General features: G+C 36.5%; 1 protein-coding gene across 4 annotated transcripts in view; it reads left to right on the forward strand.

The window, feature by feature from the left end:
• The window catches only part of LOC129730925 (gonadotropin-releasing hormone receptor), a 283,718-nt gene extending 267,653 nt beyond the window's left edge, over nucleotides 1-16,065 (forward strand). For all 4 annotated transcript variants that reach the window (XM_055690571.1, XM_055690572.1, XM_055690573.1 and 1 more), the window contains one exon: nucleotides 15,010-16,065. In XM_055690571.1, coding sequence (XP_055546546.1) covers nucleotides 15,010-15,337 — 328 coding nt within the window. In that variant the 3' untranslated portion in view covers nucleotides 15,338-16,065. The remainder of the gene's footprint in view (nucleotides 1-15,009) is intronic.
• The last annotated feature ends 1,843 nt before the right edge of the window (nucleotides 16,066-17,908 follow it).

A 17,908-nucleotide genomic window follows, 5' to 3' on the forward strand; every position in this document is an offset into this window, starting at 1 on the left:
ATGTGAATAATACATTCCTTGCCCCATTATACCCAGCTTTTCATCAATTTTTTACCCACGGACAAAAATGTTACATACGGATAAAAATGATGCATTTTTTTTTCGAATACAGGGCTTAGTAGTGGTCCCCGTGTGACGTCGGGTTCGATTCCCGATCAGGTCGAGGATCTTTTCGAGGTAATTTTCTCGACTCAGCACTGGGGCACGGTGTACGTTGTGCCAATATCGATAACAAATTCTCTCAACTAATCTAGTTGATAGAGACCGCTATTAGCCCTCCAGGCTAGCGTGCGATATTGTTCGTTTGTGACTCAATATTTTGATCACTTTTCATACCCCCCGTTACCCCCTCCCCCCCCCCCCCGTGGTCTGTCGTAGTGTTTTGGCCAAAAAAAGATCGCTAATGGCTGTTAGGGATAGCCCATCGTTTATATTATATTATACCGGTTAACGAAATTGAACCACGGTTATTAAAATGATCGTTCGTCCGAAAGTGAAGTTTACCGAAACATCAAGATTTTTGTGTGTATGATACATATCCTGATTCCAATCTCGGTGATAAAATGAAAGATTATATCTATTCAACCATTTCTGTGAATTTTGGTTTCTCTAGCCATTACCATTTTTTCAGAGACTTAAGGGGTAATATCTATAAAATGCTCAAAAAAACAAGGCTTTTTCATGATTTTTTTACAGGACAGTTGAGATGTAAGGTATATAAATGATATATATCATTGGATTGAGCAACTCTTGCAGAATAGAAAAAATATTTTTATTGCTATTTTTGTTACAAAATGGCGGCTGGGCAGCGATTGCTGTGAACCGCTTTTTTAAAGGTTTTTCCGCGGCGAGCAGTAGAAGTCGTGCCCAACTCCACCTACACGGAGAAAAATTAATATTCAAAGCAATAATAATCGGGGTCGAATCAACTATAATTTTGCATTGATTTTTGTATAACCCATGTTCATGATTGATACAATACTTGTCGTTAGTTAAATCAACTATATAATGTGTTTGACTCAAACCAAAAATATGGTGGAAACAACTATACTTTGTCATTGAAATTTGACAGCTCGTCGAATCAGGTTTAGTAAATCCAACTATAATTATCGTTGAATCAACTGATGCAAAAAGGTTGATTCAAACACAATGCTTATTAAATCAACAGATTCAAAAAGATAGTTCAACCATTTTATATTATTTCTATTTATGTAATTTTTTTACATATATTATTTATTAAACCATATTTATATATTGTAAATAGTATTTATATTTGGGATCCTCCAAATTAGAGTTATTCATTTGACGAATTTGTGTCAGCCAACAAACGTGGCTGCAACACAGGTTATATTTCTTCTCGTACGATTATTTTCAGAGAGAGATCACATGTCATAGCCGCTGGCTGAAGAAAACAAACATTCATTACCATAATTAATTGAGAAGATACTTACCCTGAAACTTACATAGAGTGGTATTAATAATACCATTATTCCTCCGTCTACCACCAGTCTCGCTTGCCTTTGGGACGCCATGATGAAACGAATGACACCAGAAGTTTGATGTTGTTGGTTTGATTTTATTCATGGTTGTTTCAACTATACACATTGGTTGAATTAATACGCAATTTTGTTTTAATGGAACATATGACAGATTTGTGACACTGATGGTAATTTCAACTATGCAAAAGTATTGTTACAATTGAGAGATTTTATTGCAACAATTAATTTTGGGGTTGAATTAACAATGATATAGTTATTAAGTTGTACTATAAAAATGTTTGTCTTTTCCTATCCGTGTATATTCAAAACAAAAATTTTTTCTACATAAGTGTCGCTAGTGAAGTACACATGATTAAAGTTTTAGAATTTTTCTTCGCAAAATGGCAACGGTTTGAAAGAATAAAGTTCTGTTTCGACAAAACAAAAACGACTTTGATTGTTTATAACTTCAGTTGTTGTTAATCAATCGCTAAAATCATGTGTACTTCACTAGATAATCTAATGAAGAAGCTACAGTTAAAATTTCAAGTCAACCGGATGTAAACTTTTTCAGTTCTACTGCTCGCCGATTTTGAAAACGTGGTTTTGAAAAAAACGGGTTTAAAGTTCCAAAATGCTATAAATCTTAAGAATCGCAATAACAAAGCCCCTAATAATTTTTTTACCTTTAGTCAGCTATCCCTGCGCCGTGAAGTTGTCCTTCCTGGGTTTTATTATTCTCTTCTTCCTTTTTGTAATCTGATGTATGGCTGCGCCTATTTCGCGATATCAGACATGCGATGCTCAGCGATTTTGACACAGTTGGCGCCCGATCCCACGCAAAACTCAAACTTGTCACTCATATTTGAGTACTTTTGAATATAACTCACAGTTAAAAAGTATAGAAAAACTCAAACAAAGAACGTACACAACGAGAACGGCTGAGCTACTAAACAAATGAAAATTGTGAGTAAACACCTTCTGTAGAGACGCTATAACGGTTGAAACTTGATGCAGAGACCTCTATACTTCGAATTTGAAACACAATAACGATCATAGGTAACTTCTGCTAGTTTACAAAGCCTCGAAATAAAAAGAAAAACGAGCATCGCCAAATTAAACAAAAAATGTGATTTTGGAGTATAAAAGTTGTTCGGTAAAAATTGATTTAAACGAACTTTGAGTTTAGATCTGTACTTGGGTGATGTAGATTTTGATTCTTGGATAGTTTTAGCATGATTAAGGCCAATAAAAAAATGGCGAAAAAAATTTTTTTGGTGGATATTACCCCTTAAATGAGTTTCCGGTAAACATAACGTTAAAGCTACGAACCCGGCGATCAATTTCTATACCACACTCTCATGTAAGTTGGCGCGTTTTTGGTAATGGCTAGTGGCACCAAATCTTACAGATGGTCTCGAGGTACCATACTGGTCTAACAAGCCAGTCGTCGTAGATTCGAGTCTCGGCTCGGGAGAGACTGTTAGTGTCAGTAGGATCGTAGTGCTAGCCCCGCAATTGTCCTGTACATTAAACAGTCGGCTGCGAAGTCTGTGTATAAATAAACAGAAGGTCAAGTTCCGAATCGGAATGTAGCACCAAGGCTTTGCTTTGTAGTGGCACCAAAATTCATAGGAATGGTTGAATAGCTAGGATAGGGAACGACTTAAGCAGTGGCGCCTATTTTAATCAGTGGAAGAAAGCAGGCTTTAAACTCCTGAATTTTGATCAATATCGACAATTTCAATGATGGAAACGAAAACTTTGGATGTCTAGCCGTCTTACGAATATAAGAAATACCGTCAATCACAAAGAAATCTGTGAATTACCACTCGAAACAAATCGACCTATATTGCAGCCATTCAGGAGCCACTTCGGGTGCTGAAAAATAACGCCTACAAAACAGATGGCAACTGCTTAAGGGCTTATATCTACCAAATGCTCAAAAAAACAAGGCTTTTTCATGAATTTTTTTACAGGACATTTGAGATGTAAGGTATATAAGTATTATATCATTGGATTGAACAACTCTTGCAGAATAGGAAAAATATTTTTATTGCTATTTTTGTTACAAAATGGCGGCTGTGCAGCGATTGCCGTGAACCACTTTTTTAAAAGTTGTTCCGCGACGAGCAGTAGAAGTCGTGCCCAACTCCACCTATAACCAAAACAAAAATTTTTTCATTATGTACATAAGTGTCGCTAGTGAAGTACACATGATTATATTTTTAGAACTTTTCTTCGCAAAATGGCAACGGTTTAAAAAAAAAATTCTGTTTCGACAAAATAAATCGACTTTGATTGTTTATAACTTTAGTTGCTGTTAATCAATCGCTGAAAGCGTGTGTACTTCACTAGATAATCTAATGAAGAAGCTACAGTTAAAATTTCAAGTCAGTCGGATGTGAACTTCAGTTCTACTGCTCGCCGATTTTGAAAACATGGTTTTAAGTAAAACGCCTTTGAAGTTTCAAATTGCTATAAATCTTAAGAATCGCAACAGTAAAGCCCCTAATAATTTTTCAACCTTCAGTCCGCTGCCCCTGAGCCGCAAAGTTGTCCTTTCTGGGCTTTATCTTCCTGTTCTTCCTTCTATTTTATCTGATATAAGGCTGCGCCTACGCTCTTTCGTGGTATCAGACATGCGACGCTCAGTGACTTTGACGCAGTTGGCGTCCGTTCCCCCTCATATTTAAGTACTTTTGAGTATAACTCACAGGTAAAAAGTAACAAAAAACTCAAACAAAGAACGTACATAACGAGAACGGCTGAGCTACTAAACAAATGGAAATTGTGAGTTAACACGTGCTGTAGAGACGCTATAACGGTCGAAACTTGAAGCAGCGACCTCTATACTACAAATTTGAAACACGATATCGATCATAGGTAACTTCTACTAGTTTACAAAGCCTCGAAATAAAAAACAAAAACCTAAATTTATCCACCTAGCGGTCAGACTCAGCCTTTCTCATTCAAACTTATTATTTGTAAAAATAGATTTACATGAATGCTTAAATCCAATAAAGGTATACTCACTCTTTGGGTTCTAAAATATTGATGTTGTAATTGAAGTATAAAATATGAAATTTGACGTAATGTTAGTGCTTAAGAAATAGCGAAATAAAAGAAATGACTCTTAATTTCGAACAATTTAATCACGAGCGATACCGGGAACGTTCAAATAGTACGATACCACATTTAAATCAAGTTGAGGCCATATATATTGATCAAAGCAGGTGTAGTGTTGAATAGTCTTTGAATTTCTTTTCTTTCCAAAACTTTTGAACAGCATATCAAATTTTTATGAAGTTTGTTACTTGTAATTGTGGGAGATGACTCCTCTATATGACACTAGTTATGTTCAAATAAGTCGTTTAATACTTGAGGTAATAGACTTTCGTTGTTTTACAAATTTAAATATAACGGTTGCTTAAGTTTGATTACAGTCAAATGAAAAGGGAACGTATAGGGCAGCCAAACTTTGAAACCACGTGTTCAATCATAATTCATCAGTTAACCCTTAACTAGCCCGTTTATGTGATATCAATATTGTTCAAATCGGTTGTGTAGTTTCTAAGATAATGAAGTTTCGTGATTTTCACATTTCGATACATTACAGACGACGTTACAGTCTGATTACAGCAAAATTCAATAGGGTGTTATGAAGCAGCTAGACCTTTCATTTGATACTAATTCTGTGGAAATCGGTTCAACCATCTCTGAGAAAAGTGAGTGGGTCCAAGTAGTTTTCGGAATATGTTTCTTTTCATAGCTGGATTTCACATTTTTAAACATAACAGGCAAAGTAATAATCCGTTTACAAAGAAAAAATCATTAGTGTCTTATGGGGCAACAAGACCTTCCATATGACATTGATTTTATGAAAATCGGTCCAGCCATCTCTGAGAAACACGAGTGAGATTAAACTCTCCAGTCTCCAGAACACGTTTCTTTCCATAACTTCTGAACCCCATATTCAATCTTCATTAAATTCAAAAATTAAGGGTTTTTTAGGTAGCCCGTTCATTTGAAACCAGTTTTGTTCAAATCGGTTGTGTAGTTTCTGAGATATTGATGCTTCGTGATTTTCACGTTTTGATACATAATCTATAAACTAAAAATCATATTACAATATAATTCTATAGGGTCTTATAGGGCAACTAGACCTTTCATTTGCAATTGATTTCATTGAAATCGGTTCAGCCATCTCTGAGAAAATCGAGTGAGATTGGGAGAGCGTTACACACACAGACATACACACACACATATACATCAAATGCTCTGCTCTTCGAACTGAGTCGAGTAATATACGACATTCGGCCCTTTTGAGCACTTTTATACCTTTAGTTTTTGCTGTGATTGCTATACCTTTTTAGGAGAAAGGCAATAGGAGAAAGGAAAAAAGTGAAATGATAGAAATGACTTTTAATTTCAACTTCAATCCCGAGCAAGGCCGCAAACATTGAAATAGTAAAATATCAAATTTAAATGATGTTGAGGCCACATATTTTGATTGTAGCTATAGTTTTAAACAGTCTGCGGGTTACGTTTCTTTCTATAACTTTCAAACCACATGTTTAAACATCATATAATTCATTGTTTAAGGGTTTAAAAGCCCAATAATTTGAATTCAACTATGTTCATAGCTTCTGAGATATAAGAGCGATTTTCACATTCTTACGCAGCGCCAAAACTAAAAGTTTGATTACAATGAAATTCAATAGCAACCTAAACGGCAAATAGACCCTTAATTAGACACCAAGATAGAAAGAATCGGTCAGACCATTTCTGAGAAAAGTGAGTGCGAAAATAAGGTGTACATACACACGTACACACCCACACACAAACATATACACCTATACATGCAAATGCTCGATTCGTCGAACTGAGTCGAGTAGTATATGACATTCGGCCATTTGGATCACTTTTCTACCTTTTAATTAGCCAGTGATCGTTAGGAGAAAGTCAATATGTTTACTTTCATTATGTGATTTCACATTTTTATGAACAACGGACAAAGTTACAATCCGATTGCAATGAAATTCAATAGCAACCTATGGGACAACTAGACCTTTTATTTGACACTAATTTTGTGAAAATCGGTTGAGCCACCTCTGAGAAAAATGAGTGAGTTTAAACAACCTCAGGGTAACTTTTCTTTACATAACTTTTGAACCATATGTTCAATCATAACGAAATTCAAAAGTTGAGGGTTCTGCAGACAGCCCAATTATTTGAAACCAGTTTTAATGAAATCGGTTATGTGGTTTCTGAGATATTGATGTTTCGTGATTTTTACATTTTGATACATAACCTCTAAACTAAAAATCCGATTACAATGAAATTCAATAGCAACCTACGGCGCAACTAGACCTTTCATTTGCAATTATTTTATCAAAATCGGTCGAGCCATCTCTGAGAAAAGTGAGTGAGAAAAAAAAGTTGCACATACACACACACACACATACACACATACATACATACAGAAAATGCTCAGTTCGTCGAAAGGGGTCGAGTGGTATATGACATTCGGCCATTGAGACCACTTTTATACCTTTGGTTTTTCCAGTGATTGCTATACCTTTCTAGGAGAAAGGCAAAACGAGCATCGCCAAAATAAACGAAAAATGTTTTTTGGAGCATGAAAGTTGTTCGGTAAAAATAGATTTAAACGAATTTTGAGTTTAGATCAGTACTTGAGCGATGTAGATTTTTATTCTAGGATAGTTTTAGCATGATTTAAGCCAATAAAAAAAAATGACAAGAAAAAAATTTTGGTAGATATAACCCCTTAAAATAGGTTCGAGGTGATTGGAATAGTGTCCCTCGATCGGTAACTATAATTGATTATTGTTAAAGTTTGCTTATTTGGTTTTATAATTCGAAAACAAGTTCTGACAGGAAAAAAGATAGAGAACAGATTGATATACTTCTATTTGAATTTCACTCAACACATTTCGAGTATTTCGTCTCAACACACAGGCGGTTCCTAAAGCTGCTTAGAATATGTTCCCTACCCTATAATCTTTTATTTTTTGCCGGTTTGAGCTTTCGGAATGCATTTTTTTCATTTTGTCATGTAATTTTCAAGTCAGATCGATCATAGGGTAATCGCTCCTATGTTCATCTTCACACCTTTATTTCACGCTGGATGCCATCGCCTCCGTCACCAAGACGGCGGAGATAGCACTCCAGCGCAAGAGAAGGGGAATACGCTATTGCGCAATCGTCACGCTTGACGTGAAGAATGCGTTCAATAGCGCCAGTTGGGACTCCATAGCGCTCGCGTTCAGGAGCTGTACAAGATTCTGGAAAATTACTTCCAGAATCGAGTACTGGTTTACAACACAGAGGAGGGTCAGAAGTGCGTCCCAATCACCGCCGGGGTTCCGCAAGGTTCAATCCTGGGTCCGGTGTTGTGGAACGTCATGTATGACGGGGTGTTGAAACTAAAGTTTCCTGTAGGGGTTGTGATCGTCGGCTTTGCAGACGACATAACGCTAGAGGTTTACGGCGAGTCGATCGAAGAGATCGAGTTGACGGCTGCGCATTGCATAAGGAAGGTCGAGGACTGGATGCGCTCCAGGAAACTGGAGCTCGCGCACCATAAGACGAAGGTCACGGTTGTGATCAACCGTAAATCAGAGCAACAGGCGGTGGTCAGAGTCGGAGACTGTACCATCACCTCAAAGCGATCGTTGAAGCACTTGGGGGTTATGGTCGACGACAAGCTCACGTTCGGGAGCCACGTCGACTATGCCTGTAAGAGGGCCTCATCGGCTATTGCAGCACTATCTCGTATGATGTCCAATAGCTCAGCGGTCTATGGCAGCAAGCGAAGACTTCTTGCCAGCGTGGTTTCGTCCATACTTAGGTATGGTGGGCCAGTATGGTCCAGAGCGCTAGGTACTAACAGTTACCGCGGTAAACTGGAAAGTACTTACAGGCTCATGTGCCTGAGAGTTGTGAGTGCGTATCGTACGGTGTCATACGATGCAATCTGTGTCTTGTCCGGCATGATGCCTATCAGCATCGCCATCAAGGAGGACAGAGAGTGTTTCGACCACCGTGACACAAGGGGCATACCAGGCACCAGAAGGTCATTCTCGATGCTCCGTTGGCAGAGGGAATGGTCTAATTTCACAAAGGGCAGATGGATGCACCGACTTATACCGGAGATATCCGGCTGGGTCGGGAGGCGACATGGCGAGGTGAACTTCCACCTGACACAGATCCTGTCAGGCCATGGTTGCTTCAGGCAATATCTGCACAGGTTCGGGCACGCGGGGTCCCCCATGTGTCCCGAGTGCGTGGAAGAGGAGGAGACTGCAGAGCATGTCTTCTTCGTATGCCCCCGTTTCGTAAGAGCGAGGAGCAACATGATTGCTGTGAGCGGGCCTAGCGGTAAAGAGAAAAGAATAAAGAGTAAAAAGTAAACAGTAAATAGTAAAAAGAAAATAGTGAAAAGTAAAGAGTAAAGAGTAAAGAGTAAAAAGTAAAGAGTAAAGAGTAAAGAGTAAAGAGTAAAGAGTAAAGAGTAAAGAGTAAAGAGTAAAGAGTAAAGAGTAAAGAGTAAAGAGTAAAGTGTAAAGAGTAAAGAGTAAAGAGTAAAGAGTGAAGAGTAAAGAGTAAAGAGTAAAGAGTAAAGAGTAAAGAGTTAAGAGTAAAGAGTAAAGAGAAAAGAGTAAAGAGCAAAGAGTAAAGAGTAAAGAGTAAAGAGTAAAGAGTAAAGAGTAAAGAGTAAAGAGTAAAGAGTAAAGAGTAAAGAGTAAAGAGTAAAGAGTAAAGAGTAAAGAGTAAAGAGTAAAGAGTAAAGAGTAAAGAGTAAAGAGTAAAGAGTAAAGAGTAAAGAGTAAAGAGTAAAGAGTAAAGAGTAAAGAGTAAAGAGTAAAGAGTAAAGAGTAAAGAGTAAAGAGTAAAGAGTAAAGAGTAAAGAGTAAAGAGTAAAGAGTAAAGAGTAAAGAGTAAAGAGTAAAGAGTAAAGAGTAAAGAGTAAAGAGTAAAGAGTAAAGAGTAAAGAGTAAAGAGTAAAGAGTAAAGAGTAAAGAGTAAAGAGTAAAGAGTAAAGAGTAAAGAGTATAGAGTAAAGAGTAAAGAGTAAAGAGTAAAGAGTAAAGAGTAAAGAGTAAAGAGTAAAGAGTAAAGAGTAAAGAGTAAAGAGTAAAGAGTAAAGAGTAAAGAGTAAAGAGTAAAGAGTAAAGAGTAAAGAGTAAAGAGTAAAGAGTAAAGAGTAAAGAATAAAGAGTAAAGAGTAAAGAGTAAAGAGTAAAGAGTAAAGAGTAAAGAGTAAAGAGTAAAGAGTAAAGAGTAAAGAGTAAAGAGTAAAGAGTAAAGAGTAAAGAGTAAAGAGTAAAGAGTAAAGAGTAAAGAGTAAAGAGTAAAGAGTAAAGAGTAAAGAGTAAAGAGTAAAGAGTAAAGAGTAAAGAGTAAAGAGTAAATAGTAAATAGTAAAGAGTAAAGAGTAAAGAGTAAAGAGTAAAGAGTAAAGAGTAAAGAGTAAAGAGTAAAGAGTAAAGAGTAACGAGTAAAGAGTAAAGAGTAAAGAGTAAAGAGTAAAGAGTAAAGAGTAAAAAGTAAAGAGTAAAGCGTAAAGAGTAAAGAGTAAAAAGTAAAGAGTGAAGCGTAAAGAGTAAAGAGTAAAGAGTAAAGAGTAAAGAGTAAAGAGTAAAGAGTAAAGAGTAAAGTGTAAAGAGTAAAGAGTAAAGAGTAAAGAGTAAAGAGTAAAGAGTAAAGAGTAAAGAGTAAAGAGTAAAGAGTAAAGAGTAAAGAGTAAAGAGTAAAGAGTAAAGAGTAAAGAGTAAAGAGTAAAGACTAAAGAGTAAAGAGTAAAGAGTAAAGAGTAAAGAGTAAAGAGTAAAGAGTAAAGAGTAAAGAGTAAAGAGTAAAGAGTAAAAAGTAAAGAGTAAAGAGTAAAGAGTAAAGAGTAAAGAGTAAAGAGTAAAGAGTAAAGAGTAAAGAGTAAAGAGTAAAGAGTAAAGAGTAAAGAGTAAAGAGTAAAGAGTAAAGAGTAAAGAGTAAAGAGTAAAGAGTAAAGAGTAAAGAGTAAAGAGTAAAGAGTAAAGAGTAAAGAGTAAAGAGTAAAGAGTAAAGAGTAAAGAGTAAAGAGTAAAGAGTAAAGAGTAAAGAGTAAAGAGTAAAGAGTAAAGAGTAAAGAGTAAAGAGTAAAGAGTAAAGAGTAAAGAGTAAAGAGTAAAGAGTAAAGAGTAAAGAGTAAAGAGTAAAGAGTAAAGAGTAAAGAGTAAAGAGTAAAGAGTAAAGAGTAAAGAGTAAAGAGTAAAGAGTAAAGAGTAAAAGGTAAAGAGTAAAGAGTAAAGAGTAAAGAGTAAAGAGTAAAGAGTAAAGAGTAAAGAGTAAAGAGTAAAGAGTAAAGAGTAAAGAGTAAAGAGTAAAGAGTAAAGAGTAAAGAGTAAAGAGTAAAGAGTAAAGAGTAAAGAGTAAAGAGTAAAGTGTAAAGAGTAAAGAGTAAAGAGTAAAGAGTAAAGAGTAAAGAGTAAAGAGTAAAGAGTAAAGAGTAAAGAGTAAAGAGTAAAGAGTAAAGAGTAAAGAGTAAAGAGTAAAGAGTAAAGAGTAAAGAGTAAAGTGTAAAGAATAAATAGTAAAGGGTAAAGAGTAAAGATTAAAGAGTAAAGAGTAAAGAGTAAAGAGTAAAGGGTAAAGAGTAAAGAGTAAAAAGTAAAGAGTAAAGAGTAAAGAGTAAAGAGTAAAGAGTAAAGAGTAAAGAGTAAAGAGTAAAAAGTAAAGAGTAAAGAGGAAAGAGTAAAGAGTAAAGAGTAAAGAGTAAAGAGTAAAGAGTAGAGAGTAAAGAGTAAAGAGTAAAGAGTAAAAAGTAAAGAGTAAAGAGGAAAGAGTAAAGAGTAAAGAGTAAAGAGTAAAGAGTAAAGAGTAAAGAGTAAAGAGTAAAGAGTAAAGAGTAAAGAGTAAAGTGTAAAGAGTAAAGAGTAAAGGGTAAAGAGTAAAGATTAAAGAGTAAAGAGTAAAGAGTAAAGAGTAAAGAGTAAAGAGTAAAGAGTAAAGAGTAAAGAGTAAAGAGTAAAGAGTAAAGAGTAAAGAGTAAAGAGTAAAGAGTAAAGAGTAAAGAGTAAAGAGTAAAGAGTAAAGAGTAAATAGTAAAGAGTAAAGAGTAAAGAGTAAAGAGTAAAGAGTAAAGAGTAAAGAGTAAAGAGTAAAGAGTAAAGAATAAAGAGTAAAGAGTAAAGAGTAAAGAGTAAAGAGTAAAAAGTAAAGAGTAAAGCGTAAAGAGTAAAGAGTAAAAAGTAAAGAGTAAAGCGTAAAGAGTAAAGAGTAAAGAGTAAAGAGTAAAGAGTAAAGAGTAAAGAGTAAAGAGTAAAGAGTAAAGTGTAAAGAGTAAAGAGTAAAGAGTAAAGAGTAAAGAGTAAAGAGTAAAGAGTAAAGAGTAAAGAGTAAAGAGTAAAGAGTAAAGAGTAAAGAGTAAAGAGTAAAGAGTAAAGAGTAAAGAGGAAAGAGTAAAGAGTAAAGAGTAAAGAGTAAAGAGTAAAGAGTAAAGAGTAAAAAGTAAAAAGTAAAGAGTAAAGAGTAAAGAGTAAAGAGTAAAGAGTAAAGAGTAAAGAGTAAAGAGTAAAGAGTAAAGAGTAAAGAGTAAAGAGTAAAGAGGAAAGAGTAAAGAGTAAAGAGTAAAGAGTAAAGAGTAAAGAGTAAAGAGTAAAGAGTAAAGAGTAAAGAGTAAAGAGTAAAGAGTAAAGAGTAAAGAGTAAAGAGTAAAGAGTAAAGAGTAAAGAGTAAAGAGTAAAGACTAAAGAGTAAAGAGTAAAGAGTAAAGAGTAAAGAGTAAAGAGTAAAGAGTAAAGAGTAAAGAGTAAAGAGTAAAGAGTAAAGAGTAAAGAGTAAAGAGTAAAGAGTAAAGAGTAAAGAGTAAAGAGTAAAGAGTAAAGAGTAAAGAGTAAAGAGTAAAGAGTAAAGAGTAAAGAGTAAAGAGTAAAGAGTAAAGAGTAAAGAGTAAAGAGTAAAGAGTAAAGAGTAAAGAGTAAAGAGTAAAGAGTAAAGAGTAAAGAGTAAAGAGTAAAGAGTAAAGAGTAAAGAGTAAAGAGTAAAGAGTAAAGAGTAAAGAGTAAAGAGTAAAGAGTAAAGAGTAAAAGGTAAAGAGTAAAGAGTAAAGAGTAAAGAGTAAAGAGTAAAGAGTAAAGAGTAAAGAGTAAAGAGTAAAGAGTAAAGAGTAAAGAGTAAAGAGTAAAGAGTAAAGAGTAAAGAGTAAAGAGTAAAGAGTAAAGTGTAAAGAGTAAAGAGTAAAGAGTAAAGAGTAAAGAGTAAAGAGTAAAGAGTAAAGAGTAAAGAGTAAAGAGTAAAGAGTAAAGAGTAAAGAGTAAAGAGTAAAGAGTAAAGAGTAAAGTGTAAAGAATAAAGAGTAAAGGGTAAAGAGTAAAGATTAAAGAGTAAAGAGTAAAGAGTAAAGAGTAAAGAGTAAAGGGTAAAGAGTAAAGAGTAAAGAGTAAAGAGTAAAGAGTAAAGAGTAAAGAGTAAAGAGTAAAGAGTAAAGAGTAAAGAGTAAAGAGTAAAGAGTAAAAAGTAAAGAGTAAAGAGGAAAGAGTAAAGAGTAAAGAGTAAAGAGTAAAGAGTAAAGAGTAAAGAGTAAAGAGTAAAGAGTAAAGAGTAAAGAGTAAAGAGTAAAGAGTAAAGAGTAAAGAGTAAAAAGTAAAGAGCTTTGCAGATGACATAACGCTAGAGGTTTACGGCGAGTCGATCGAAGAGATCGAGTTGACGGCTGCGCATTGCATAAGGAAGGTCGAGGACTGGATGCGCTCCAGGAAACTGGAGCTCGCGCACCATAAGACGAAGGTCACGGTTGTGAACAACCGTAAATCAGAGCAACAGGCGGTGGTCAGAGTCGGAGACTGTACCATCACCTCAAAGCGATCGTTGAAGCACTTGGGGGTTATGGTCGACGACAAGCTCACGTTCGGGAGCCACGTCGACTATGCCTGTAAGAGGGCCTCATCGGCTATTGCAGCACTATCTCGTATGATGTCCAATAGCTCAGCGGTCTATGGCAGCAAGCGAAGACTTCTTGCCAGCGTGGTTTCGTCCATACTTAGGTATGGTGGGCCAGTATGGTCCAGAGCGCTAGGTACTAACAGTTACCGCGGTAAACTGGAAAGTACCTACAGGCTCATGTGCCTGAGAGTTGTGAGTGCGTATCGTACGGTGTCATACGATGCAATCTGTGTCTTGTCCGACATGATGCCTATCAGCATCGCCATCAAGGAGGACAGAGAGTGTTTCGACCACCGTGACACAAGGGGCATACCAGGCACCAGAAGGTCATTCTCGATGCTCCGTTGGCAGAGGGAATGGTCTAATTCCACAAAGGGCAGATGGACGCACCGACTTATACCGGAGATATCCGGCTGGGTCGGGAGGCGACATGGCGAGGTGAACTTCCACCTGACACAGATCCTGTCAGGCCATGGTTGCTTCAGGCAATATCTGCACAGGTTCGGGCACGCGGGGTCCCCCATGTGTCCCGAGTGCGTGGAAGAGGAGGAGTCTGCAGAGCATGTCTTCTTCGCATGCCCCCGTTTCGTAAGAGCGAGGAGCAACATGATGGCTGTGAGCGGGCCTGGCACTACTCCGGACAATCTTGTTCGGAGGATGTGCGACGACCCGGACATCTGGAACGCGGCCTGTGTGGCCGCCTCCCAAATTGTCCTGGAGCTACAACGTGTGTGGCGGGTCAATCACCAACACGCCAGTGGTAGCTAACTACCAGTCTCCAGGTAGTTAGCTAGGAGGTTATAAGAGTAAAGAGGATGCATCACGCACAAAAGCCACTTCCCGACGTAATACTTAACCGTCGTTCCGGGAAGACCAGGGCTGCAGACTGGAGGGGTTTTAGTGGGTCGGGACAGGGATCAGTAGATGTCTGGGGGAGTGTAACTACCCCAGCATCTCTCCCCTAGTCTCATCCCCACACCCTGAGTTCTCTTCTCAGGTGTCTGTTTGCAGATTTCCCCGCCACCTTTGAAAAAAAAACACCTTTATTCATCTCATCACTCTGATTAATTAATTTCAACTTTAAGTTTTCCTAAATTCTCAAGGTAAATGTTTTTACCTCTCGATTTACTCGAGTAGCCAAAAATTTTAAATAGAAAATGTGGTGAAATAAACGGATAATTAAGAGTGATGAGGTAAATATAGGTGTTGAGATGAATAAAGAAGCGATTACCCTACTGTAAGGTTTTCAACTGACTTCTTGAATTTATAAATGGATTTTAGCTCCCAGTGCTCATAAATTCAGGTGACACTTTCTATCAGGTCTGATGTAATATATTGTAACGTAACATATAATGTATTCCAAATTGGCTTATCTCGTCAAGTTTAGGCTCCTGCCTGTAAAAAAATCTGCATTGTACCTATTGGTTTACAATTCACTCAAATCACTGTCTGCAAGAAACTACTCGTGCTGCTGTAACTATGTCGATTCGAAAAAATGGCGCTTACAATTGCTTACCACCAAAAACCAATTTTCCAATTCTATCTATGAATGTTGCATTTCACGTTATTTTTCTTTCTACGACAGGGAAGGTTCGGCCTATTTTCAACGATCGTCTACCTGCAACAACCAGAATGGCAACCAGAACCTGCAGCTGCAGCATCAGCAGCACCAGCAAAAGCAGCAGCGATTGGCAAGGAGTACCAATCTTACCGTGAATAACAAACTGTCCAATTCACATTCGAACCTGGCGGAGGAAATCTCTCTCATGTCGCTCGAAAAGGATCTCAAAAGTTTAGACGAAAATGTCAACCAAATTCACTTGAAGAGCAACGCGACCGGCAAGCGCAGCTTGGCCCAGAAGTTCTACTCGCTGACTTTGCTGATACAGCGGACCAGACCCACGAAGCTGTAGAAATGAGTCATCGTGGTATTATTCGAAGCGGTAGAAAGGTTCGCTTCAACTGACTTAGTTAAACAAGTATGTCGTTATTTTGCCATGCTTCTCAACTCATAGGCGATTCGCTACTGACGCTTCCATTGACAAGATATAGAGTTTATCTTAAATATCATCTGAAATTCAGATATGTTGACTCGTTTTTCATACTATTCCATTCAAAATGATTCTTAAGAATCGTTCCAAACAAGAGATAATAACAGTAAAAATATTTTATTTTTTACCAAAGTGTTGAAATTCTAATGCGATGAAGTTATCAATTAAAAAAAGCTTTACGAAAGAAGTAGTAAAGCAGTGTTTGACTGTACAAAATATGGATGTATTTATATGGGTCTATGAGTGATCATACCAGAAGCGTGCAGCGATGAAAAAATCGTGAGAAACGAGAAATTATTTACCACTTAGGCAGCTCTGCAATTAGCGTTTCGATCAGAAATATAAGTAAACAGTTACTGATAATAAGTATAGATAGAGGAGAGGCGTGAGAATGGCAGCACTGCATGCGTGTGTTCAGTAAGGCGAAATCCACTTGTTAAAACAAAGAAAATATCGAATGAGACGGTTGTTTCAACGTGTTTAGTATTTTATAGTGATATAATGTGCGCGATGCCAGTTGCAATACAACGTAATAAATATTGAAATTAAATGAATGGTTTAAAGTTAAAAAGTCTAATATTTTGCTACAATCGTAAGTGTTTTTTATTCTTTTCACAACACCTTGATTACGGACGGAACAGTTTCTGGCACGTGCTCGCACAGCTTCGGGAATAAATATCTGCTTATCGGTCGCTGAATCAAATTGTTTAATATCCCGCGAGCACATTGTTAACCCCTAAATAGCAGCATCAACAGACCAGACGATACTGGATTGAAATATGCCGCTTCCATCTTCGTGAGATTAAAAACTGAGGATAAGTAACACGATAAATTTAGTTAATCTGCAGATGGTTGGAAGAAATATGTATGAGGTATTAATCAACGAAGGCACTAATTAACGATTAACGGCTGTTAAACGTAAATAAAATCACTACAAACAAAGTGAAATATCACAATTTCTTATCGGATTGGACTCTTCCTGCTATAAAATATGATAAAATAAATCAAATAAGTTTCTTTTTTAACCGTCTTAGTAGAATGGAATTGAATATTGAAAACTGGTTATGTTTCCATTTAATTCTACTACTTTGTAGTAGAATTAAATGGAAACATAACTTGTTCTCAATATAAAATGAATGTTAAGCCTTAGGGGTATATTTTGCAGAAGAATTTAAAGAATTTCACATCGGTCGAAGCCACACCAACAAACCAAATTTTTCGCCTCGCGACACCAAGAACGCCTCATCAGTCAACGTTATTTTGGAAGGTCAACCAGCAATGAGATTTAAATTGCATTCAGAGAATTACTGAGCATAGCTACAGTTCGCTATGAACTGCGCAATAATTTTGACATAAAGTTCACGGTGAACCATTTTGAAAGCAAAAATCTTTCGGTTTCTATTCCGTATATTTTCTTGCAAACCTCAACTATAATCCGTCAAGAAGGTAGATGAAGACCGGCCAGAGTAGTGGACAGAAAGGACTTTTTTCTTTTTGTTTAAATCATCAGAAGCAACTTTTATATACATATTCTCATTTCTCTCTGAGCGTGTTTGTTGTGAAAAAAGAAAGCCTCTGAAAAATCCAAATTTTTAGTTGTCACCCGTTAATCAATTGGAGGTTAACTGTGCATCCTCCAAAATGCAGGAAATTGTGATATGGAAACACTAACTATTGTGCTATTTCAAAAATATAGAACCTTTGTTAAGCGCATATTTGCAAAAACAAATATTTGGATAAACTCTGAGTCTCAGTCTAAATCCACCAATCACTAACTTTCTTCCCCAGCACAGTCGATACTGAAGTATACAAACGATTTGATTTTTGTTGTTGTTGTTGTTGCTTTGCTCACTCGAGTGCAAAACGACACGCCCAGCGGAAGTGTAACTCTCAGTAGTCACGAATAAAAGCTAGCAAACAGAAATTGAATCTTCATTGTGTAATCGATTACTGCAACATGAGAATCGTTTACTTGGTACTTTCAAGCACCTCAAAATTATTATACTGAAGTAGTTATTATTCTTCTACCAATTGCCGAAACAGTGAACATTTTTGGGCCTATTATGCACCAATTATGAGGACAAGTTTAAACCTTATTTCAACTTTATGAAGAATTTTTGATTTGAGCCGAAAATGCACTCCTACTTATAATTCTGGATTTATAATTCCCGCACATTTTGACAATTGTATATGAGAGTTCGCGTTGGTGCGAGCTAACTAGCTGACATCTCTATCCTAATTGCATTGCTCTTGTTGTCTTGTTTCTGCTTGGACCTGTTTTTGTTTTCTCCTTTTTTTCAATTACCAAAGCAAATGTTCAATTACCAAAGCAAATATCATCTCACTGTAGTGTTAACGAGGTAATATCCGATATTATCTGGCGATATCAGATGACTATGCGGCGATTGATTTCTCCCCCCGACCAGATGGTAT

The sequence above is a fragment of the Wyeomyia smithii genome, chromosome 3, assembly GCF_029784165.1.
Source record: "Wyeomyia smithii strain HCP4-BCI-WySm-NY-G18 chromosome 3, ASM2978416v1, whole genome shotgun sequence".
Classification (NCBI taxonomy): domain Eukaryota; kingdom Metazoa; phylum Arthropoda; class Insecta; order Diptera; family Culicidae; genus Wyeomyia; species Wyeomyia smithii.